Consider the following 23,998-nt stretch of genomic DNA (forward strand, 5'->3'; position numbering starts at 1 on the left):
GGTAAGTCCATCAATCTGCTTTTTTAGTATTTCTTGTGCATAGAGCTAACAATCCTTTCTCTATGCAGACAGTGAATCAGCTGGCTCATGCCCTTCATATGGATAAAGATTTGGAGGCCGGTTGTCTTGTTCATGTCTTCTGGCCTAAAGCAAAATGTGCCCTTCTCAGAGATGACTTGGTTCTCGTGGACAGGTGAGACTTCATGGTAAAATTTCATTCTCTTTCTTTTCACTATTTTGTTGCCCAATCTTTTAATACCTGTATCCAAAAAATACATGGGGTTATTTAGCCATAATAAGTATATAATGGCTGTATACGGTCTGCAGTACCGCCCTGCCTAGTCACCTTTACTACAGCTGTCGGAGTGCTTGACACCTCAGTGTATGAGTTCTGGTACAATGTTTGATGTACGAGCTGCCATGTCTCTTGTCATTACACCACCCATGTACGTAGAATATCGGTGGCTTAGGCTATGCTTTCTGTCTGTTTGCAGCCCAGGAACAGATGTGACTACAGAGCTGGACAGCTGGATTGACAAGTTTTGTCTTGATGCTGATGTTTTTGTTCTGGTGGCCAATTCAGAGTCTACACTTATGAACACGGTAATACAGGAGTGCAAATGTCAAATCTCTTCTTTTTGCCTGGTGTTTTTTTTTTTTTTTTTTTTTTAAACCATCGATCTACAAATTAGAAAAAGAAAAATCACTGTGGACTTACTGGCGCCGTTATCTGCACTGGTACACAGTGATCGGATGCTCACTCATGTGAACATATAACCACTAAGGCTGTGGTCAAACACAATACATACCTGCCTCTGAGTTTTGCAAGACCAGCCTAATGCGTATGTGAGGGGGGTGCGCATCTAATGCGTATGTGAGGGGGGTGCGCATCTAATGCGTATGTGAGGGGGGTGCGCATCTAATGCGTATGTGAGGGGGGTGCGCATCTAATGCGTATGTGAGGGGGGGTGCGCATCTAATGTTTATGTGAGGGGGGGTGCGCATCTAATGTTTATGTGAGGGGGGGGTGCGCATTTAATGCGTATGTGAGGAGGGATGTGCGCATCTAATGCGTGTGTGAGGAGGGGTGTGCGCATCTAATGCGTGTGTGGGGCGGGGGGCTATGCGCCTCTAATGTGTATGGATGCTCCTGACCAATCATTATACCCCAGAAGAGGGTGCATATCCTATATAATGAGGGGTTCCAAATTTCAATGACCTCCTTAAGGGGGTTTTCTAGAAAGTTGTCTTTGTGTGCAGTTTACTGTTTAAAAAACAGAACAGAGGTAAGCTCTACAAACTCGTGCCAAGCTGCCCATGGTGTCTGGCTGCAGCATTGTCAACATGTCCGTGACGCAAACAGCAACAATCACAGAGCGTAGCGGCTCTGACTGTGTAGACAACACATGGCAGTGAGCTCAGATTGTCTGCAGCGCTGTTGACCTGACTTCAGCGCTGCAGAGAATATTAAACACCAGGATTAGCCGCAGAGACTCAGCACTGGACACAGGGAATGTGACTAAACATTATTATTTTTTTGAAAAACAACAAACTGCACCTGGGGACACAACTTTCCTGAAAATAGAAAAACCCTTTAAGTCTTCTCTCATTTTAATAAAGATTCTTTTCAGTTAACATAACTCCTGGCTTTCACTAGAAAATATGCAGTAATAAATGCCCCATGTTGGGCTGTGTGATGCGGCATACAGAGCGAGTCTGAGACTGTGACGTTTGCTGAGAATGCGTTCTGCACTGTACATAAAGCAATAAATGTTTGGGCAGCACAGTGGCTCAGGGGTTAGCACTGAAGCCTTGCAGCGCTGGGGTCCTGGGTTCAAATCCCTCTGCAAGGAGTCTGTATGTTCTCCCCATGTTTGCGTGGGTTTCCTACAAAGACATACTGATAGGGAATGTAGATTGTGAGCCCCACTGGGGACAGTGTCCTTAATGTCTGTAAAGCGCTGTGGAATTAATGGCGCTATATAAGTGAGTTAAATAAATCAATCACTATATCTAGCTAAACCAGCGACTGCCCAATGTTCTAGAGATCTTTATATTTCTGATTAAGGCCGAGTTCACACGATGCGTATTTAATGCGTTTCCGCGGCGTTTTTTAGTTGCGTAAATGCCGCGGAAACGCATGGTAGAAGGGCAGCAATGTTCCCCAATTGAAATCCGCATGTGCTGTGCCCATGATGCGGATTTTTCCGCAGCGTAAACGCTGCGCTCAAAAATCCGCAGCATGTCAATTAATTTTGCGTAAACGCGGCTTTTTCTCCGCCATTGACTTGCATTAGAACGCGCCAATTCCACAAGACTGCATCTGTACTTGCGTTATTGGCGCGTTCTAATGTGCGGATGGTACCCGGGTGTGGAGGAGAGGAGAGTCTCATCCACACCCAGGTACCATTAAAAAAGCTGTAAAACAAGAATAAAATAAAAAATATATATATACTTACCATCTGTCGGCCCGCGCAGCGCTCCTGCTTGGTTCCCGGCACTTGCAGTGAGTTGAAGGACCTGCGCTGACGTCAGAGTCATGTGACGGGTCACGTGACGCTGACGTCGGCAGGTCTTTCAATTCAAAGTTGCCGGGAGAACGGAGTGTAAAGCAGGACAGCGCGGGCCATCGGAGGTAAGTATATACACTCTCTCGGGTCACACTATATAAATCCATGCTGTTTGCATGGATTTATATAGTGTGACCTAGTTGTCAAGCACTTTCCAGGTGATGCTCAAATCGCCTGGAAAGCGCTTGTCAATCTGCATGCGGAAACGCATGTGGATCCGCTTGTATTCTGCAGGAAAAATGCATGCACAATCTGCATGCGTTTTTTCTGCCAGGGAGATGCAGAAATGATGCAGAAATTTTCTGCTTCATTTCTGCATCGTGTGCACATACCCTAACTTTTATCTTTTCTCTTTTAGGAAAAACATTTCTTTCATAAGGTGAATGAGAGACTTTCTAAGCCAAATATCTTTATCTTAAATAATCGCTGGGACGCATCAGCATCTGAGCCGGAGTACATGGAGGATGTAAGTTGTGACATTGGAATATGTGTAACATGGATGTCCTGTAGGAATAATGCCTCTTTTAGCGTCACGATCTCACTGTACTGGGAATGCGATGGCCACATGGTGCCGGTACTGACGTTATGTTCTGCTGTCCATACGAGTAGGTGCGGAAACAACACACTGAGCGGTGCCAGTCATTCTTGGTGGATGAATTGAAAGTTGTCGATCATTCAGAGGCACAGAATCGCATATTTTTTGTTTCTGCCAAAGAAGTTCTGAATGCCAGGATGCACAAGGCGCAGGGGATGCCAGAGGCAGGTAGGTAGCGGTCAAGTTCCAGATTCAGCGCAGGACAGTGTTCAGATTGGTTTCTGCAGATCTGACAAGCATGTCTTTTCCATCACTTAGTAACTAACCAATATTTTACTGAACGATGGAGATGAGAAAATTGATCTGCAGGACCCTTGTTCAGCAGCTTGGTTCGTATGTGGCCGAGAGCCCTGCACACCTATTCTTACCTACCGGAATCCTTGGCGTCTCCTCTGAATAGTAGGCCTTGTGCCACGTAATGCATGCGTCATGCCGAAATGGTGATTCCAGGCTTGCTAATCAGAAAAAGAGAAAAGGCGCTCCAAGCATGTTACCCTCAATAGAAGACACAGCGACAGCGAGCCAAGGATTGTATTTGCTCACCTGTCTGGGTTGTGACCTGGCACACCTCCGTACTTGTAAGAATGAAGGGCTTCTGCTTTGACCGCTGCCCCACACACCGCTGGGAAGGAACCAATTCAAACCAAACAGGAAAAGAGCAGATATTCCCGGATGCTGCTACAGAGTGAAGACAAGGGTGAATAGTCTCTGCATCTTTATTCATTATACAACGCGTTTCAAAGTCGCTTTGACTCCTTCATCAGGTGTGAAGGATGATATACCTGCAGTCAACCCTACTGCGAAACGTGTTGTATGAATGAATAAAGATCCAGACAACATTCACCCTTGTCTTCAGTCTGTGGCAGCACCCAGGAATCCACCACTCATTTTCCTGATTAGAAGAGGCACTGGGGTTTCCGGCAGGTAGGAGGCAGTTTGCAGGGCTCCCATCTGACAGCCACGGACTACTGATGTGGACAACTGCTGGACCATTGTCCTGCGAATTGATTTTCTTGTCTCTACAGAATGGCAGTCATCCCTGCCAAACATTCAAACAATGTTATTCTTCTCACTTTTTACTTATGTCTGATTTAGTCTACACGTATATAAATTGTTCACAAAAATCTTTTTATGTCAGGAGGAGCATGGTGGAGGTCTAAATGCAGAGACCCCAATCATTTTCTAAAACAACTATATTTGCCCTTATTAATGGGGTTGGCTGGGCTTGGGACAAAAGTCTGCAGTCACTTTATGCGACTGTAAACTTGGGAATCATGACAGCGGGCAGTGCGCACTCAGTCACAATTCTGCGGTGCGAGCAGGTAGTCACATGATGGTATGTATGCGATTTTTGCGCCTGTGGTCACTGTGTGTGTGTAAATCGCATACATACAGTGATGTGACCGCCCACAAGGCAATCAAGACCGCGTACAAACTGGCAGTCTGCAGGCACATAGTGACTGTAGACTTGTGTCCGGACAACGCCTTTAAACACTGTTTCTGAAGTTACATCTACAGTGGTGGCCAAAAGTATTGGCACCCCTGCAATTCTGTCAGATAATACTCAGTTTCTTCCTGAAAATGATTTCAATCACAAATTCTTTGGTATTATTATCTTCATTTAATTTGCTTGCAAGGAAAAAACACAAAAGAGAATGAAGCAAAAATCAAATCATTGATCATTTCACACAAAACTCCAAAAATGGGCCAGACAAAAGTATTGGCACCCTCAGCCTAATACTTGGTTGCACAACCTTTAGCCAAAATAACTGCGAACAACCGCTTCCGGTAACCATCAATGAGTTTCTTACAATGCTCTGCTGGAATTGTAGACCATTCTTCTTTGGCAAACTGCTCCAGGTCCCTGATATTTGAAGGGTGCCTTCTCCAAACTGCCATTTTGAGATCTCTCCACAGGTGTTCTATGGGATTCAGGTCTGGACTCATTGCTGGCCACCTTAGAAGTCTCCAGTGCTTTCTCTCAAACCATTTTATAGTGCTTTTTGAAGTGTGTTTTGGGTCATTGTCCTGCTGGAAGACCCATGACCTCTGAGGGAGACCCAGCTTTCTCACACTGGGCCCTACATTGTGCTGCAAAATTTGTTGGTAGTCTTCAGACTTCATAATGCCATGCACACGGTTAAGCAGTCCAGTGCCAGAGGCAGCAAAGCAACCCCAAAACATCAGGGAACCTCCGCCATGTTTGACTGTAGGGACCGTGTTCTTTTCTTTGAATGCCTCTTTTTTTTTTCCTGTACACTCTATGTTGATGCTTTTTGCCAAAAAGCTCTACTTTTGTCTCATCTGACCAGAGAACATTCTTCCAAAACGTTTTAGGCTTTCTCAGGTAAGTTTTGGCAAACTCCAGCCTAGCTTTTTTATGTCTCGGGGTAAGAAGTGGGGTCTTCCTGGGTATCCTACCATACAGTCCTTTTTCATTCAGACGCCGACGGATAGTACGGGTTGACACTGTTGTACCCTCGGATTGCAGGGCAGCTTGAACTTGTTTGGATGTTAGTCGAGGTTCTTTATCCACCATCCGCACAATCTTGCGTTGAAATCTCTCGTCAATTTTTCTTTTCCGTCCACATCTAGGGAGGTTAGCCACAGTGCCATGGGCTTTAAACTTCTTGATGACACTGCACACGGAAGACACAGGAACATTCAGGTCTTTGGAGATGGACTTGTAGCCTTGAGATTGCTCATGCTTCCTCACAATTTGGTTTCTCAAGTCCTCAGACAGTTCTTTGGTCTTCTTTCTTTTCTCCATGCTCAATGTGGTACACACAAGGGCACAGGACAGAGGTTGAGTCAACTTTAATCCATGTTAACTGGCTGCAAGTGTGATTTAGTTATTGCCAACACCTGTTAGGTGCCACAGGAAAGTTACAGGTGCTGTTAATTACACGAATTAGAGAAGCATCACATGATTTTTCAAAGGGTGCCAATACTTTTGCCCACCCCCTTTTTTAGGTTTGGTGTGGAATTGTATCCAATTTGGCTTTAGGACAATTCTTTTTGTGTTTTTTCATTGAAGACAAATTAAATGAAGATAATAATACCAAAGAATTTGTGATTGCAATCATTTTCAGGAAGAAACTGAGTATTATCTGACAGAATTGCAGGGGTGCCAATACTTTTGGCCACCACTGTATTAGTCAATAGAAATACTACATACCTTATCAAAAGTACTTTGAAATACTCCTGTCATATGGAAATAAAAGCCTAAGTGCCCACTGGGCATAACTTTGACATCTAAATATCCTGGTAAAACTTTGGTAAAGGAACCCTAAACCTAGAAATGAATGCCATACATTGATGTCTGTTTTACATCTAGACTGCTCAAAAAAATAAAGGGAACACTCAAATAACACATCCTAGATCTGAATGAATGAAATATTCTTATTGAATACTTTGTTCTGTACAAAGTTGAATGTGCTGACAACAAAATCACACAAAAATCATCAATGGAAATCAAATTTATCAACCAATGGAGGCCTGGATTTGGAGTCACCCCCAAAATTAAAGTGGAAAAACACACTACAGGCTGATCCAACTTTGATGTAATGTCCTTAAAACAAGTCAAAATGAGGCTCAGTATTGTGTGTGGCCTCCACGTGCCTGTATGACCTCCCTACAACGCCTGGGCATGCTCCTGATGAGGTTTCGGATGGTCTCCTGTGGGATCTCCTCCCAGACCTGGACTAAAGCATCCGCCAACTCCTGGAAGTCTTTGGTGCAACGTGACGTTGGTGGATGGAGCGAGACATGATGTCCCAGATGTGCCCAATCGGATTCAGTTCGGGGGAACGGGCGGGCCAGTCCATAGCTTCAATGCCTTCATCTTGCAGGAACTGCTGACACACTCCAGCCACATGAGGTCTGGCATTGTCCTGCATTAGGAGGAACCCAGGGCCAACCGCCCCAGCATATGGTGTTACAAGGGGTCTGAGGATCTCATCTCGGTACCTAATGGCAGTCAGGCTACCTCTGGCGAGCACATGGAGGGCTGTGCGGCCCTCCAAAGAAATGCCACCCCACACCATTACTGACCCACTGCCAAACCGGTCATGCTGAAGGATGTTGCAGGCAGCAGATCGCTCTCCGCAGCTTCTCCAGACTCTGTCACGTCTGTCACATGTGCTCAGTGTGAACCTGCTTTCATCTGTAAAGAGCACAGAGCGCTAGTGGTGATTTTGCCAATCCTGGTGTTCTGTGGCAAATGCCAAGCGTCCTGCACGGTGTTGGGCTGTGAGCACAACCCCCATCTGTGGGCGTCAGGCCCTCCATGGAGTCAGTTTCGAACTGTTTGCGCAGACACACGCACATTTGTGGCCTGCTGGAGGTCATTTTGCAGGGCTCTGGCAGTGCTCCTCCTTGCACAAAGGCAGAGGTAGTGGTCCTGCTTCTGGGTTATTGCCCTCCTATGGCCCCCTCCACGTCTCCTGGTAGCGCCTCCAGCCTCTGGACACTACGCTGACAGACACAGCAAACCACCTTTTCACAGCTCGCATTGATGTGCCATCCTGGATGAGCTGCACTACCTGAGCAACTTCTGTGGGTTGTAGAGTCCATCTCATGCTATCACGAGTGTGAAAGCACAACCAACATTCAAAAGTGACCAAAACATCAGCCAGAAAGCATTGGTACTGAGATGTGGACTGTGGTCTCCACCTGCAGAACCACTCCTTTTATTGAGGGTGTCTTGATAATGGCCAATAATTTCCATCTATTGTCTATTCCATTTGCACAACAGCATGTGAAATTGATTGTCAGTCAGTGTTGCTTCCTAAGTGGACAGTTTGATTTCACAGAAGTTTGATTTACTTGGAGTTATATTCTGTTGTTTAAGTGTTCCCTTTATTTTTTTGAGCAGTGTATATAATGTGTGTATGTGTATATATAGATAGATATATTATATATTTATATCTCCATATCCTCACGCTGTATGGACAAACATACTTAATCATTGGATTCAGGTTTTTCAGTCAGTCCCATTGCCATAGGTGTACGACAGATGTATAACCTCCCACCCCTAGCCATGCAGTCTGTACTAACCTTTGTGTCAGAATGGTCGCTCTAACGATTTAACTGATAGCAGTGTAGTAATGTAATAGGAGTCATCAGTGTAACAAGTTAGTTTGGGAAATGGAAGTATTGAAGAATCGCAGCAACTCGGCCACCAAATGGCGGATCACGTACAGTTAGTGGGATCACTGAACAGCTAGGGGCATTAACATCAACTCAATAATTGCTCCCAGAGCTCCACAGAATAGGTTTCCATTGCTGAGCAGCTGCAAGAAAGCCTGACATCACTAAGCACAATATTCTGCATTGGTAGCTAATTTTGTATACCCTGTACAAGTTGATGTAGCTTCAACCATGTCTGTAAATGGTCCAGCAGCAGGCTTTTACTGAGGATTGAATTGGCCACTATCTAGTTATGCCAGGTGGACACTTTGGCATTTTGCACGCCAGTCTTGATGGTCTGTTAGGATAAGATGTCAAGGCATGCACATCTTATTAAATTTGCCACATCTTTCAGCTGCCGTGTACAACCAGGGACTGAAGGAGATCTCTCATAGTTTGACGCTTGCATAAATTATAAAGAATTTGCAGTAGATGCTCAGCCACATCCCCTTCTAGATAAGTATTGCCCAGTTTTTAGATAGATGGAGGAGCTGGCCAAGGCCTAGTCTCCTACTTCCCAGCCACCGTTTTCACCTTCTGTCGGCACCGCTCCCGTCGGTCTCCGGCAGTTTTTGACCTGCCGGTTGGCTCCAGTGTTTGCTGAGTGAGCCAGGGCCACTTTTTAATGCAAGTCTATGTGGGCCTCGTTCTGGCTCTCATAAACTTGCATTGAGAACTTATGATCGCAGCTTCTGACCTCCGACCAGTCAGAATTTGCAGTCACAAGATGGCGCCGCAGGACTGAAGCGGATAAAAGGTGAAGAAGATGGTGGGTAAGTATAAGACTACGGACAGGGACCTTAGATTACAAGCACCACTATAGCACTGAAAAAGTAAACGCTGGAGTGCTGCTTTAAGCCTTCCTTTACATGCAACTTGGGGGGTTCAATTCAAAGTACTTTTTATGCAGCGCTCTGATTAATGGATTTATAAAGGTGTCTTCAAGTCACTGATGAGGGTGAGACTTTTTTTTTTTAGGGGATAATCCTGCTGACAGGTTTCCTGTAACGACGCTGATCAGCCATAGACCATAGCGTCTATGGTTTGTCAGAAGATGGCATTTTGTATATACGTTAATAACCGTGAACACCTAAGCATCAGCTCTCGGGCTAGGTAGGTGGGCCTGGATGATCAGATGTCTCACTTTCCTAGCACTCTACATTGCCATCAGACTGTCGCAGACAAAGCAGGTTTATAGTTATGGTACTGAGCTTCACCCACACAGGGGCCGTGAACAACTTCTTATGGACAATGAAAGAACTTGGGATGAAAGGTGTAAAACTTAAATGTTTTATTAAGTCTCTCGAGAAAACCGGAGTGTTTTTATATCTTTTTCATGTTTTGTGTTCTCTAGGTGGCGCTCTTGCTGAGGGATTTCAGATAAGGTTCTTGGAGTTCCAGAGATTTGAAAAGCTGTTTGAGGTAAAGTGTTACCCCCTTAGTATAACACTTTTCTATAATTAGGTCCTTCGACTATTCCGGTTATGTTATTTAGCGGGGGGTAAGCTTAGTAAAGCACTTCTTGTGGCTCCTAGATTAGGCTGGAAGTATACGGGTACAGCGGTCAGTCTGAAGCAAATAACGTCTATCATCATAAAGGACCGATGATTTCTGGTCACTGCCTGGACCATTAAAGCATCTCGTGTCCTAGAGGGGATCTTCTGTAGTGTAGATGACCCTGTGTATTCGTCATGTGCTGCCTGTGTTACTAACCTCTCTCCTGTTCTAGCTCTTCCTCCTTGTCCGTTCCTTCCTATTCTAGCTCTAGCAGTGTGTGCTAACCTTCAGCCTGTTGTTCATCATTGCTGACCCCTAGATTCACTTCTTTGGGGGACAATAACCCCTTTCATTTACTTTTCTGCATTCTTAACCATTTCATTTTGTTATATATTTGTTTTCAGTATTGTCTTTTACAGCTAGACAGACAGTATCCAGTCCTCAACATTGAATTTGCAACATCAAGAGGGAAAAGTCGTGGAATTATGGAACTCACAGGATCGATAGACGTGTTATGCAAATGATGGAAAAAATGCTAAAATCCCTAACCTCTTGTTTATTCTGTATCGAGTATGACACAGATATCCTTACCCGCCTGACTGCTATCAGAGAGGTTATTAAAGCTTGTCTGAGGAATTTTCGGCCACGTTGAATGCACCTGGGCAAATCAACGAGATCTGCTGCCGACCAATGACTTCCCGGATGTCCTCAATGAGAGACAAGTCTGGAAAGACTACCAGCCATAGTAGCATGTTTAGATAATGCCGGCTGCTCTGAGTAGCACCAGCAACATGCAGCCGACATTGTTTTGTATTTTTTTATTTTTTTTTAAGAAATGGCTTTTGGGACATTTTCATTATCTCTCATGAATGCATCTTCATAACATTGGTCTGGAGACCACGTGGGTTTTCTCTGGCTATCACTTCATCCAAGATAAAAGTGGGACTCCTCACTGGAGAGGATAGACCTCTCTTCCAGCCTCCATTGCCATCTTTTTCTGCACCAGGATAGCCTTTGAGAGCATAGGTGTGAGGTCAGAGTAACACCTGCAGCTAGGCATCTGGCTTATACCCCAATGTCGCACAAACACCTTCTGTCTATTTAGACACTGATGCCAAAAGCTTAGTAGGTGATGTCCAATTTCACTTGCAGTGTAGAATGGATCATTACTCACCAATCTTCAAATCTGTCAAGACCATCTGGGCAACATCAAGAGGAGGCTTTCACGAGGGAACATCACGCTGGTCCTAGTCGCAGGATTATGGTGTGGGGGGCATAATGTATTGTATCCGTACCCCTCTGGTCTTTATTCCAGGTACTCTAGCAGCTTGGATGTGCAAAGTGTCCCTGGAGCAGTTTTTCCTCATGACAATGCCAGGCCACATGTTGCTCGTGTTACTGTAAAGCAGCCTGCATGACCCTAGCGTGCGATCATGGCCTGCAGTGTGTACAGATTTCTCTTCCATCACGCACGCCTGGGATGTCATTGGTTAGCAATTACAAAGGGAGCTGCCAGCTGCGGATCTTGATGATTTGCATGGACATGTGCATTCAGCATAGCAGAACATTCCTCAGACAACCATTAATAACCTCACTGATCGCACCCAAGGCATGCGAGTCCGTGTATTTATGCACGTAGCATTTGTACTTGATGCTGAATAAATCAAGATGTACTGAAAATTTGCTCATCATTTGCATATCATTAAAATGTCTATCCATCTTGTGATTTTCATAATCCATGACTTTTCCTTCGTGGTGTTGTAATTTCAATGCTGATGGGTGTAATTACAGAGCTGTACGTTACCTAGACAATTTTGTATCATAAAGGTATGTTCACATTGCATTTGGGCTACACATCAGTGGCTCCATCGGGGCTCCGAAACAGAGACCAGATGTAGCACAAAAATTACTTCCATCAGCCTAATTAAAGTGACTGTCTCTTAGAGGTTCTTTCCAAATCCCATTTTTCAGGATTTTAGACAGAAGCCCCAATGGGGCCACTGACTTGTGACCCAAAAACAATGTAAACTCTGCCTTATTTTATCAGTGTAAGAACTGGAAGTATATAGGTTTATATAGTGTTGGGTACAAGGCAACTCTGGGCGCATTCTCATCTTTTACACAGCACTTGTCTTCTAGTATTCGTCTAATCCTCAACCAGACCGACAGAGGTCTATACTATCTTCTGACTTACCAACAGAATCCATTTAAAGGGAACCTGACTGCTGATACATGCTGCCCGAACTACGCAGAGCATGTATCAGACACTGACTGCGTGTTTTCAGCCAGGTATTTTTGACTGTAAAATGATGCGGCATTTCAGAATAAAAAACATCCTTTAAAGCCTCAGGTGACCAAGCTGTGCTGTAGACTAGTCGGACAGGTGGGTCCCCTGTGGCTTCTCCACACCCACTGCCCCAGAGTGACAGGTCTGACCCTATACACACACCTAGGGAGTGAGCCATCACTCAGGGACTCTGCTTTTCAGAGTCAAAAATACCTGGCTAAAAACATACAGCCAACGTCTGATGCATGCTGCCCGAACCACAGGCAGCATGTATCTGCTATCAGGCTCCCTATAAATGGTGCTAGGAAGGATCATATTTGTGCATGTAAATACTGAGCTCAACTACCATCCAGATGGTTATCTGGGGGGCTATGTCACGTAATCTCTCCAACCCACTCATACACGTTAGACTATAGGAGGCCGAACCTTCCGACCATCTAATGGGTGTAGGGACCGCCTGACTTTACACCTAAGCATCGGGCAGATTGAAATCACATGCCTGCTACTTTGTCCTCCAGATGTGTCCAGCAGCGCAGTACTCCACTTTTCCCATAGTGAACACATGAGCTCTCAGCCAAGCATTCTTACACATGGAGATGAAGTGTATGGGGACCGTTTAGGTAAATTTGAACGAGACGTCAGTAGAACTATATGGATACCATGGTCACTGACTGTCTAGGAAACAATCCAAGCATTGCTACTTGCCATTAAATAATATGCAGAGGACGAAGATGCAAACAGCTTTTGTACTCCTGTCATGAGCAGTGCTGTGGGGAAGATGTGCCTTGTTCATTAGGAGCTGTGCGCCTCATTTCCAGATGCCAGCACCGGAGTACATCCATGTAGTAATAAGTGCTACTTCTGTCGCGCCGATTTATGATGACTACACTGTGTGCAGAATTATTAGGCAAGTTGTATTTTAGAGGATTGTTTTTATTATTGATCAACAACTATGTTCTCAGTCAACCCAAAAGACTCATAAATATCCAAGCTTAATATTTTTGGAAGTTGGAGTGGGGTTTTTTTTTAGATTTGGCTATCTTAGGAGGATATCTGTTTGTGCAGGTAACTATTACTGTGCAGAATTATTAGGCAACTTAATAAAAACCAAATATAATCCCATCTCACTTGTTTATTTTCACCAGGTAAACCAATATCAGTGCACAAATTTAGAGATAAACATTTCTGACATGCAAAAACAAAAACCCAAAAAATTAGTGATGAATATAGCCACCTTTATGTTTGATGACACTCAACAGCCTTCCATCCATAGATTCTGTCAGTTGCTTGATCTGTTTTCCATCAACATTGCGTGCAGCAGCCATCACAGCCTCCCAGACACTGTTCCGAGAGGTGTACTGTTTTCCCTCCCTATAGATCTCACATTTTATGATGGACCACAGGTTCTCTATGGGGTTCAGATCAGGTGAGCAAAGGCGCCATGTCATTATTTTTTCTTCTTTTAGACCTTTACTGGCCGGCCACGCTGTGGAGTAGTTGGATGCATGTGATGGAGCATTGTCCTGCATGAAAATCATGTTTTTCTTGAACGATACCGACTTCTTCCTGTACCACTGCTTGAAGAAGTTGTCTTCCAGAAACTGGCAGTAGGTCTGGGAGTTGAGCTTCACTCCATCCTCAATCTGAAAAGGTCCCACAAGTTCATCTTTGATACCAGCCCATACCAGTACCCCACCTCCACCTTGCTGGCGTCTGAGTCGGAGTGGAGCTCTCTGCCCTTTACTGATCCAGCCTCTGGCCCATCCATCTGGCCCATCAAGAGTCACTCTCATTTCATCAGTCCATAAAACCTTTGAAAAATCAGTCTTAAGATATTTCTTGGCCCATTCTTGACGTTTTATCTTATGTTTCTTGTTCATAGGTGGTCATTTTTCAGCCTTCCTTACCTTGGCCATGTCCCTGAGTATCGCACACCTTGTGCTTTTTGATACTCCAGTAACGTTGCAGCTCTGAAATATGGCAAAACTGGTGGCAAATGGCATCTTGGCAGCTTCACGCTGGATTTTCCTCAATTCATGGGCAGTTATTTTGCGCCTTTTTTGGCCAGCACGCTTCTGGCGACCCTGTTGGCTATTTGCCCTGAAACGCTTGATTGTTCGGTGATCACGCTTCAAAAGTTTGGAAATTTCAAGACTGCTGCATCGCTCTGCAAGACATCTCACAATTTTGGACTTTTCAGAGCCCGTCAAATCTCTCTTCTGACCCATTTTGCCAAAGGAAAGGAAGTTGCCTAATAATTAAGCACACCTTATATAGGGTGTTGATGTCATTAGTCAACACCCCTCCTCATTACAGAGATGCACATCACCAGGTTTACTTAATTGGTAGTTGGCTCTCAAGCCTATGCAGCTTGGAGTAGGACAACATGTATAAAAAGTATCGAAGTGATCAAAATAGGCATTTGCCTAATAATTCTGCACGCGGTGTATGCTGGTCACACTTGTACCTGCCCAATCCTTGCGAAGCAACACACACTTTTCAAAAAGTTGGCGGAACCGGCATTAAAATGGCAAAAGTCCCAGGTCAGGGTAGGAGGTCAGGGATGATTGTTTTTTATGATTTTCCTTTTTACCCCTCCTCTTGCGTTACCATGTGATTCATTCATCGTCTGTATTGCCGCCGGTCCTTTTGTACTAATACACATTACTGTGCCATGGAGGAGGAGGACGTGAGCTTGCTGTCTCATCACACTTCATGTTTCTGTTGGATTTTGCCATGCTTTCTTTTGGTTTGAGTTTTATTCAAGCAACAACAAGTCCTTTCCTCGGGCATGGGCTGGTGCCATCTGCCTCTTGCTATTCCTGCCGGCTTTGGATGGGATCGCAGTAATGTGTTGTGACTTGGGCCCCACAGGAATGTATCTCGCAGTCAGCAGTGAAAACAAAGTTTGAGCAGCACACTATCAGAGCTAAGCAAATCACAGACACGGTAAAAGCTATAATGGATGCCATTAACGTGGAGGCCGCTGATAAAAGGTAGGCACATCTGCTTTCTGTTCTCTATATAGCAAAGGGAGTCTTGTGTACAAAACAAGGAGCAGTCTTAGAGGGATCGGTGCATGGTGCTTATAGAGTGTCTGGAGTGTCGGTCCCCACTCCTCCTCTGTTATATCGTCAGATTTATGTGAAGCCCATGAAATTGTAATATTTTTTTCTGATGCTTAGAATTTCATAAAGTCAGCAAAATCCATGTATAGTCTCTACATCTAATTAGTAAATTTAGTAGCACTTTCTAAAATGGTTCACACTATAGTGGTTTAATGATACCAACATTTGATACTGTACCACGGCCTTGTACTGATGCTTCTGAGACAATAGCGGGGGCACTATATGCAGATGGGTAAAAAAACTGTTTGAGTCGTTGTAAATGGGATATGGTCAGTAGTTGGGACCGCAAGGATCTGCGTTAGGCCCAATATTTTGTATTCTCTTTAATAACCTTGTGGACAGGACTGAGAGTAAAGAGTCAGTCTTTGCTGATGACACAAAGCTATGTAGGATAATAAAAACTGAGCGAGATTGTATAATATTACAGATCGTTCTGTAGAAGATATCTGCATGGGAAAACACATGGCAGATGAGATTTAATGTACAGTAATGCACCTAGGACGGAGTAATATTGTTGCATATACAGTACAGACCACAAGTTTGGACACACCTTCTCATTTAAAGATTTTTTTGTATTTTCATGACTGAAAATTGTACATTCACACTGAAGGCATAGAAACTATGAATTAACACATGTGGAATTATATACTTAACAAAAATTGTGAAACAACTGAAAATATGTCTTATATTCTAGGTTCTTCAAAGTAGCCACCTTTTGCTTTGATGACTGCTTTGCACACTCTTGGCTTTCTCTTGATGAGCTTCAAGAGGTAGTCACCAGAAATGGTTCTCACTTCACAGGTGTGCCCTGTCAGGTTTAATAAGTGGGATTTCTTGCCTTATAAATGGGGTTGGGTCCATCAGTTGTGTTGTGCAGAAGTCTGGTGGATACACAGCTGATAGTCCTACTGAATAGACTGTTAGCTGCTTTTTTCTTGCCATAATACAAATTCTAAGTAAAGAAAAACGAGTGGTCATCATTACTTTAAGAAATGAAGGTTAGTCAAACTTTGAAAGTGTCCCCAAGTGCAGTTGCAAAAACCATCAAGCGCTACAAAGAAACTGGCTCACATGAGGACCGCCCCAGGAAAGGAAGACCAAGAGTCACCTCTGCTTCTGAGGATAAGTTTATCTGAGTCACCAGCCTCAGAAATCGCAGGTTAACAGCAGCTCAGATTAGAAACCAGGTCAATGCCACACAGAGTTCTAGCAGCAGACACATCTCTTCAACAACTGTTAAGAGGAGACTTTGTGCAGCAGGCCTTCATGGTAAAATAGCTGCTAGGAAACCATTGCTAAGGACAGGCAACAAGCAGAAGAGACTTGTTTGGGCTAAAGAACACAAGCAATGGACATTAGACCAGTGGAAATCTGTGCTTTGGTCTGATGAGTCCAAATTTGAGATCTTTGGTTCCAACCACCGTGTCTTTGTGCGACGCAGAAAAGGTGAACGGATGGACTCTACATGCCTGGTTCCCACCATGAAGCATGGAGGAGGAGGTGTGATGGTGTGGGGGTGCTTTGCTGGTGACACTGTTTGGGATTTATTCAAAATTGAAGGCATATTGAACCAGCATGGCTACCACAGCATCTTGCAGCAGCATGCTATTCCATCCGGTTTGCGTTTAGTTGGACCATCATTTATTTTTCAAAAGGAGAATGACCCCAAACACACCTCCAGGCTGTGTAAGGGCTATTTGACCAAGATGGAGAGTGATGGGGTGCTAGGCCAGATAACCTGGCCTCCATGGTCACCAGACCTGAACCCAGTCGAGATGGTTTGGGGTGAGCTGGACTGCAGAGTGAAGGCAAAAGGGCCAACAAGTGCTAAGCATCTCTGGGAACTCCTTCAAGATTGTTGGAAGACCATTTCCGGTGACTACCTCTTGAAGCTCATCAAGAGAATGCCAAGAATGTGCAAAGCAGTCATCAAAGCAAAAGATGGCTACTTTGAAGAACCTAGAATATAAGACATATTTTCAGTTGTTTCACACTTTTTTGTTAAGTATATAATTCCACATGTGTTAATTCATAGTTTTGATGCCTTCAGTGTGAATGTACAATTTTCATAGTCATGAAAATACAGAAAAATCTTTAAATGAGAAGGTGTGTCCAAACTTTTGGTCTGTACTGTATATTAAATAAAAATATACTGGGGATTACAAAACAGAAGGATTTGGGTATTCTGGTTACAAGTAAGCTGAGCAGCAGTGCTCAATGTCAGGAAGCTGCCGCAAATGCAAACAAGATTTTAGAATGTATAAAAGGAGAGAGAAAATCCTGTGATCCCAATGTATTGTTAGTCCTCTATAAATCACTTGTAAGGCCACACGAACAATATGGGATCCAGTTTTGGGCTCCACATTTTAATAGGATATTGTGAAGTTATAGACAGTTCAAAGACGGGCAACTAGATTATTACAAGGGATGGAAGATGTTGGAAAAATTGGGCTTGTTTAGCTTGGAGAAAAAAAAAAAAAAACGCCTCAGGGGAGACTTAATTTATATGTATAAATACTGGCACATGACTTATTACATCCAAAGGACAAAGGGACATTTTATTACGTGTGGTAAGACTATTCCGGCAGCTGATTATTAAAGGGTTCTTTACAGTTAGAGCAGTCAGTGGAATGCCGACCACAAGAGGTAGTAATGACTGATACAGTGAGAGCATTGAGGGCTAGTTTTTCCTAATGACATGGTATTGAGGGTATAAATAATTTAGAAAGGCAGATCTTGATGGGCATTTGTCTTTTTTCAAGTAGTAACTATCAACATCTAACCACTCAAATGGAGTAGGATTAACCTGCCCAGATCCGAGTATTCAGTTTCTTTAGTGTAGACTTTTGGCAGTTTAGCCAGTATGCAATGAGAATTTATTTATTATTATTTATTATTATAGCGCCATTTATTCCATGGCGCTTTACATGTGAAAAAGGGGGTATAATACAAGAACAATTTCAATAATCTTGAACACAATGTGACAGCGTCTGGTACAGGCGGAACGAGGACCCTGCCCGCAAGGGCTCACAATCTACGAGCTGGTAAAATTGGATATTCACATTTGTGGTATGTGGCCATTTTCAGGGTGAATGCAATAGAGAACCGAGAATACCAGGTGGACAGGCTAGAGTTTATACAGAGTCAGATGCAGATCCTTTCTGAAGATGTCCGGAAAAGAATCCTCTATATCACTGACGTGGTGAACAAACAGGTGAGGCTCGTCACGCTTCTGTGTGATTATTTCATGTATGACGAGCATCCGGCTGTCCTGCAGTTGTGTACCATGGTACTGTGGGTGGCCGGCCGCAAGGTGCTCCACCCTTCAAATAAAATGCATTTAGAATTGTGTAAAGTGTAGAAAAGATGGTTTATGCCCTAAAAGATCCAAACTGGAGGTCCAGATGCTCATACCCCCACCCAATGTCGAAATGGGGTGGCAAAGGCCCACCAGTGACATTTATTTTTGGGGCCCACTGTTTAGCTACTTGTAAAATTAACCTCATCCTAGGACACAAATTTACTTTTGTTTCTATGTAATGATAATTTGGCTAGCTTGTTTAATGAATAATTAGATTATACCTTTATCTGCAAATTGTGAATCAAGCGTAATAGCATTACACATACTTATTAGCACTCCATCACAGCGGCCCACCGGAAGATTCTCTGCTTACCCGGTGGGCCAGTCCGATCCTGCCCCCACCAGTCACTAAAAGAGGCAAATCATTATAGACATTCCTTGTCTGGGAGAGGAAAAAGCAAACCGCTCACACTTCTTAGCCTGTGCTCCACTCCTGAAGGAGGGCAATAATGTGAGCGATTGGTGGGAGTCTGGGTACCGAGACCCCCACACTGAGCACTCCCAACACTATTCAGCACTGCTCCACTCCTGCACAAGCACACAGCGGTGTATGCGCTCATAGACTTACTATAGAGCCAGTACCCCTTTCTGTGTGAGCATCTGTGTAGGACATGAGCACTTCGAATAGTATTTTGGAAAGATGTATACATCCTTTATACGTCTTGAAGGGGGAGGAATACACAGAGCGGTGTCTCACTAGTGCCAGTAGTCCATGAATCTCTGCCCTTTAATGGATATGAGATAGATGGATATATACATGCATTTCATATATATGGACAAGTTCATGTAATCCCCCCACCGTTCCAGCAGTTGTCTCTGATAATGGCGCTCAGCGTAAAGTTGTAATGTCTGTTGATGTAATGTCGCTGCGGATCGTGTGCCTGATGGATCATTTCATGCTGGCAGGTTTCAGAAGCCATGATGGATGAGATTTGCCACCTATCCCTTCTAGTGGACAAGTTTGATGGAGACTTCCACCCATTACCACAGTTTCTGAAGCATTATAAGAATGTAAGCGGATCCGTGCTGTATGCTCTGTGCACATTGCATCTGAGGCCGACCTTCAGTGTATACAGTGGCAAATAAACTTCTCTCTATGCTTCTATTTGCCCAACCGAGGCCAGAAGTGTGTGGGTTTTTTGGTTTTTTTTTCCCATCTCCAAGCTGGTATGCAATACACACTTTCCTATAGAGACCACTGCTAAAGTGTATGCAGTGCAGTAAATGTTATGTTCTACAATGAATCCCTATGGGTGACGTTGGCCACTTAATGCCATTATTAGGTTGTATATGTCAGGAATATAGAACTAAGGCCACAATTTTTTTTTTTTTTGTACTCCAGTCTTAATATAGGGAGTGTTGGAGTAAGATGTGCTAAATTCATTAAAAGGGATTTTTTGTCACCAGGTTTTTGCTACCCCATCTGACAGAAGCATGATGTAGAGACCCTAGTTCCAGTGATGTCACTTATTGGCTGCTTGCTATAGTTTTAATAAAATTACTGCTATATCACCAGGAGATTATCCATTGAGGACTAGTAAACCTGCTGCCATGTAGTCCTCCATATTCATGAGATCTGTATAACCCTGCCCCCAGCACTGTTTGGCAGATTTCTGCCTATGCACAGTGTACACAGAAAGCTGCCAATCAGTGGTGTGGACAGTGTTATACGGAGCTCAGCATATAGAGAGCTGGTAGAGAAAATAGTGATTTTATAAAAAAAAAAACAACACGCAGCTCCATAAGTGATAAGTTGCTGGAATCAGGGTCTCTGCCTCTACATTATGCTGCTCTTGGGGTAGCAAATACCTGGTGACAGATTCCCCTTAATGAGCGCATGCCTTTTTAACGAAACTGATGCATCTTGCAACCGTTTGCACTTTTTCTAGAAATATTACCCCATCCAGGGGCTGGCATCGATTTCAAGCGTTAAAGTTGTGCAAATATTTAGTGATGTTTCTAGGAGTTTGACATCAGAGAACAGGCCCGGATTCACCATGGGGTTTCTGCCAAAGTATACTGAAAGCCTTTTATGGAGGTTTTTCTGAAATTGTCCTAGTGTGGACAGCGCCCATTCCTCTGTAATACAGACAGGAGCTGTAGATGGGCCTATGGAGTCTCCTTGTGAGTGATCAGATCTGTAGAGTCCAGGCCGCCATGTGTATTCTGCTGAGAGATTGTGAAGGCAGGAGATGGGGCTCCCTATAGCCTTACAAGTCCCTGTAGATGGCGCAGAAGGGGTTGTGTGAAATCTTCTTTTCTGTGCATTGTGAGAATGTGACATGGATTTTCCACCTTGGATCTTTACGAATTCTCGTTCTTCTCTTGAATCTGTAGGAACTGAATGGGCACATAGAGAAAGGCATGGGCAGGAAGCTGGCAGACCGCTGCTCTGCCGCCGTGAACTCCTCTATATGTAAGGCACAAGAGGACATCATAGGTAACCTGCGGCCGTCCTTCACCTGCTGATGGGTGACATTTTATAAAGTGTTGTTAATGATTATATAAACCTCACTTAATCCTAACATGAACCTCTCTTCCTACCCGTGGTCTGTCATTTTGTATAAATCTTTTCCCCGTATGTCAGGAGTTTTGATCTGCTTGGCCCCTTTGATTTAGAGATCAGTGGGGGTGATGACACCGGCATCTCCACAAAGCTTCTGACATGTTCTATGACCTCTAAGAGGGAAGCTATCATCCGACAATGACCCGCTGTTTATGCCATGTTTTTTTTTCCAATCTTATTAAAGTTACATATCTCTAGCATTGCGGGATCCATCAGCGCCTTCTAGCTCTAGTCACGGTCTTTCACTTCTTTTATATAGAAAACTTAAAACCTCTGCTGCCATCTGCTGTCCAAAGTGAATATAGCTCGTGCTTGCCGTGCAAGAAGTTCGATCTCAGCTATAACTTAAACTGTGAGAAGTTGTGCTGTGACTTCCAGGAAAACATTGAGTTTCGCTTTTCTCTTGGTTGGACGTCGCTCGTTAATCGTTATTTAGGAGCTAAAAATGCTCGTATGTTGTTGGGACTTGCAGAACCAGTTTTTCAGGTATGTGCCGTCAGCTGTCCTTATATATTTGTTAGTAGTAAATCCTTCTTTGTACTTAATCCATTTTTTTTAATTTAAGATACCTCGACCTGTAATCACCCCCACCACGTCATGCAACCCTGCCAACACGTCCGATGCTTTATCACAAGATGAGCTCATGGTTACCGTGATGTCTGGATTGGCATCGGTGACATCACGAGGATCTATGGGTGTCCTGATCGTCGGAGGGGTGGTAAGTGATGGCGCTGCGTTGTATGAAGCATTAAAGCCACAGGTCACAGGACAGTTTAGTATTTAAAGGGGTTCTCCATTACCTTTGGTAAATACCCTGGTGATCCTAGTCATCCATGTCAACTGTCTTGCGGTGATGACCTGCCACCCGGGGTATAAGCCTATACCTACGGCATGGGACTGCTGAGGGCTGTGATTGGCTGCAGCAGTTATCACGTCTCTACGGTCAATTTAGACTAGAAGGACCATTGTGGATTTACCCAGTCAGATATTTTCAGATTCCATACTTTGAATCACCATTTTTTTTAATCCTGGACAATCTCTGTAACTCTGAAGACCCCCATACACATAAGACCAAAGTCAGCTGAAATTGCAGAGTGTTTTCTATGTATGGAGGCGATGGCCGTCAGCTGTCGGATGGTCGTCTGCCAATCTAATGTGTATGGGGCCTTCACACTGTAATAATGTGATAAAGCTATAATATAACACCTAATAAAACAGAGGGTTGGAAGTAATTTCCGGGCTTTGTACCAACTTTCTTAGTTGTTACTCAGTGGAGGGTTTATCACCTATTTTATGTAACAAAATTCAACATTACACATAAATATATTTGCATTTCACTTTCAATAATCCATGAAGAATAGTTTCAGAAATGAAAATATTGACTTTCTCTAAGCTTGTATCTTCCTCGGCATGCACTTTAAAATTGGATCCAAAGATATATAGATTTCTTCAGTGCGGTATCCTTCCCACATATGGTTAATGATTAACCCTTTCAGTCGGAGGTGGTACATGCCGTGTAATGTGTCCTGTGCAGGTCTGGAGAGCGGTGGGCTGGAAGCTGATCGCCTGCTCAGTTCTGGCATACGGGAGCTTGTACATGTACGAGCGGCTGACGTGGACCACAAGGGCAAAAGAAAGGACTTTCAAACAGCAGTTTGTGAACTACGCTGCCCAGAAACTGCAGATGATCGTTAGCATCACCAGTGCGAACTGCAGCCACCAAGTGCAGAAGTGAGTGTGATGGGGCAGGTGTACTTACTACAAGGGATTTTCTGTGATGTGTCCGAATAGCAGTCTCATGAAATCCGATTTTTCACTGTTGGGATAGAGACCTGTCACATTACCGTACATTGCGTTTTCTCAAGTGTTGGACTTGATCTTTCTTCTTAGGGAGCTCGATAACATCTTTACCAGACTATGTCAGCAAGTGGATGTGACCCAAAGGGATCTACTGGAATCTATCAACAAGCAGTCTGAGGAAATACAACAGCTCGAGCTCGTTCAGAGCCAAGCCAAGGTCCTAAGGTATTGGCCTCCAGTGCTTCCTCCATTAGTGACCCAGCCCTTCTCTAACTGAACCCAAACGTTATTATGTGTTATTAAAATCAATCCACTGAAAGGGGCTGGAGAACAGGGATGATAAATCTGTTATGTCCTGAGTCATCCGTATGAGATTGTCAAGGGTCCGACACCTGGCACCCCCCTCTGATCAGCTGAATCTGCCCCGGCAGTGGCTGGATATAAGCAGCGTATGGCCGTACTTCTCCCATTCACTATCCCCTATGGAATGGGTCCTCTATTGTTAAAGGGAGTCTGTCACCACCAAAATGCTAATTAAACTACTTAAACACTTCTATAGGGGACTTGGCCCTTATAAAAATCACCCCAGTGATATACATCTTATTAGCATCTCTTATTTCATATGTGAGTGCGATTCGGTCCACCTTCTGGCATGTCTTAAGTGCTCTGTTATGCCCACCAACTTGCACATTGAGGACTTGCCCTGATCTGAGAGCGCTTCCTTTCCTAGAGCAAGCGCTGCCTGGGCTCAGTCCATGTTTCTGAACATGCGCACTGACGCTGAAGGAGCCCACGGATGTGCACACAGTGTGGGTGCGGGCACGCTCCGATCTCTGGCTCCTGTTTGTAGTAACCACTCACTACACTATGGAGCGGCTTCAAGCAGGAGCAAATGTTCAGAGCGCTCCCGCACCCACACTGTGCGCACAGCGCAGGACCGCGGGTCGAGCTAGTTCTGGGCACACGAGCGCTATTGGGATCCAGGAAAAAGCACTCGATATGTA

The 23,998-nt window shown here is 44.2% G+C and overlaps 1 protein-coding gene across 2 annotated transcripts in view; it reads left to right on the forward strand.

Moving 5' to 3' along the window:
• MFN1 (mitofusin 1) overlaps window positions 1–23,998 on the forward strand; it is a 45,430-nt gene that overhangs the window by 19,959 nt on the left and 1,473 nt on the right. For both annotated transcript variants that reach the window (XM_073674947.1, XM_073674945.1), the window contains exons 5-17: window positions 69–193; window positions 495–603; window positions 2,929–3,036; window positions 3,180–3,333; window positions 9,710–9,777; window positions 15,014–15,135; window positions 18,355–18,481; window positions 19,535–19,639; window positions 20,966–21,068; window positions 21,454–21,680; window positions 21,760–21,912; window positions 22,729–22,925; window positions 23,085–23,219. In XM_073674947.1, the coding sequence (XP_073531048.1) occupies window positions 69–193; window positions 495–603; window positions 2,929–3,036; window positions 3,180–3,333; window positions 9,710–9,777; window positions 15,014–15,135; window positions 18,355–18,481; window positions 19,535–19,639; window positions 20,966–21,068; window positions 21,454–21,680; window positions 21,760–21,912; window positions 22,729–22,925; window positions 23,085–23,219 (1,733 nt within the window). The remainder of the gene's footprint in view (window positions 1–68; window positions 194–494; window positions 604–2,928; window positions 3,037–3,179; window positions 3,334–9,709; window positions 9,778–15,013; window positions 15,136–18,354; window positions 18,482–19,534; window positions 19,640–20,965; window positions 21,069–21,453; window positions 21,681–21,759; window positions 21,913–22,728; window positions 22,926–23,084; window positions 23,220–23,998) is intronic.

The sequence above is a fragment of the Phyllobates terribilis genome, unplaced genomic scaffold, assembly GCF_046119375.1.
Source record: "Phyllobates terribilis strain yellow unplaced genomic scaffold, ASM4611937v1 Scaffold_3__8_contigs__length_932513732, whole genome shotgun sequence".
NCBI classification, from domain to species: domain Eukaryota; kingdom Metazoa; phylum Chordata; class Amphibia; order Anura; family Dendrobatidae; genus Phyllobates; species Phyllobates terribilis.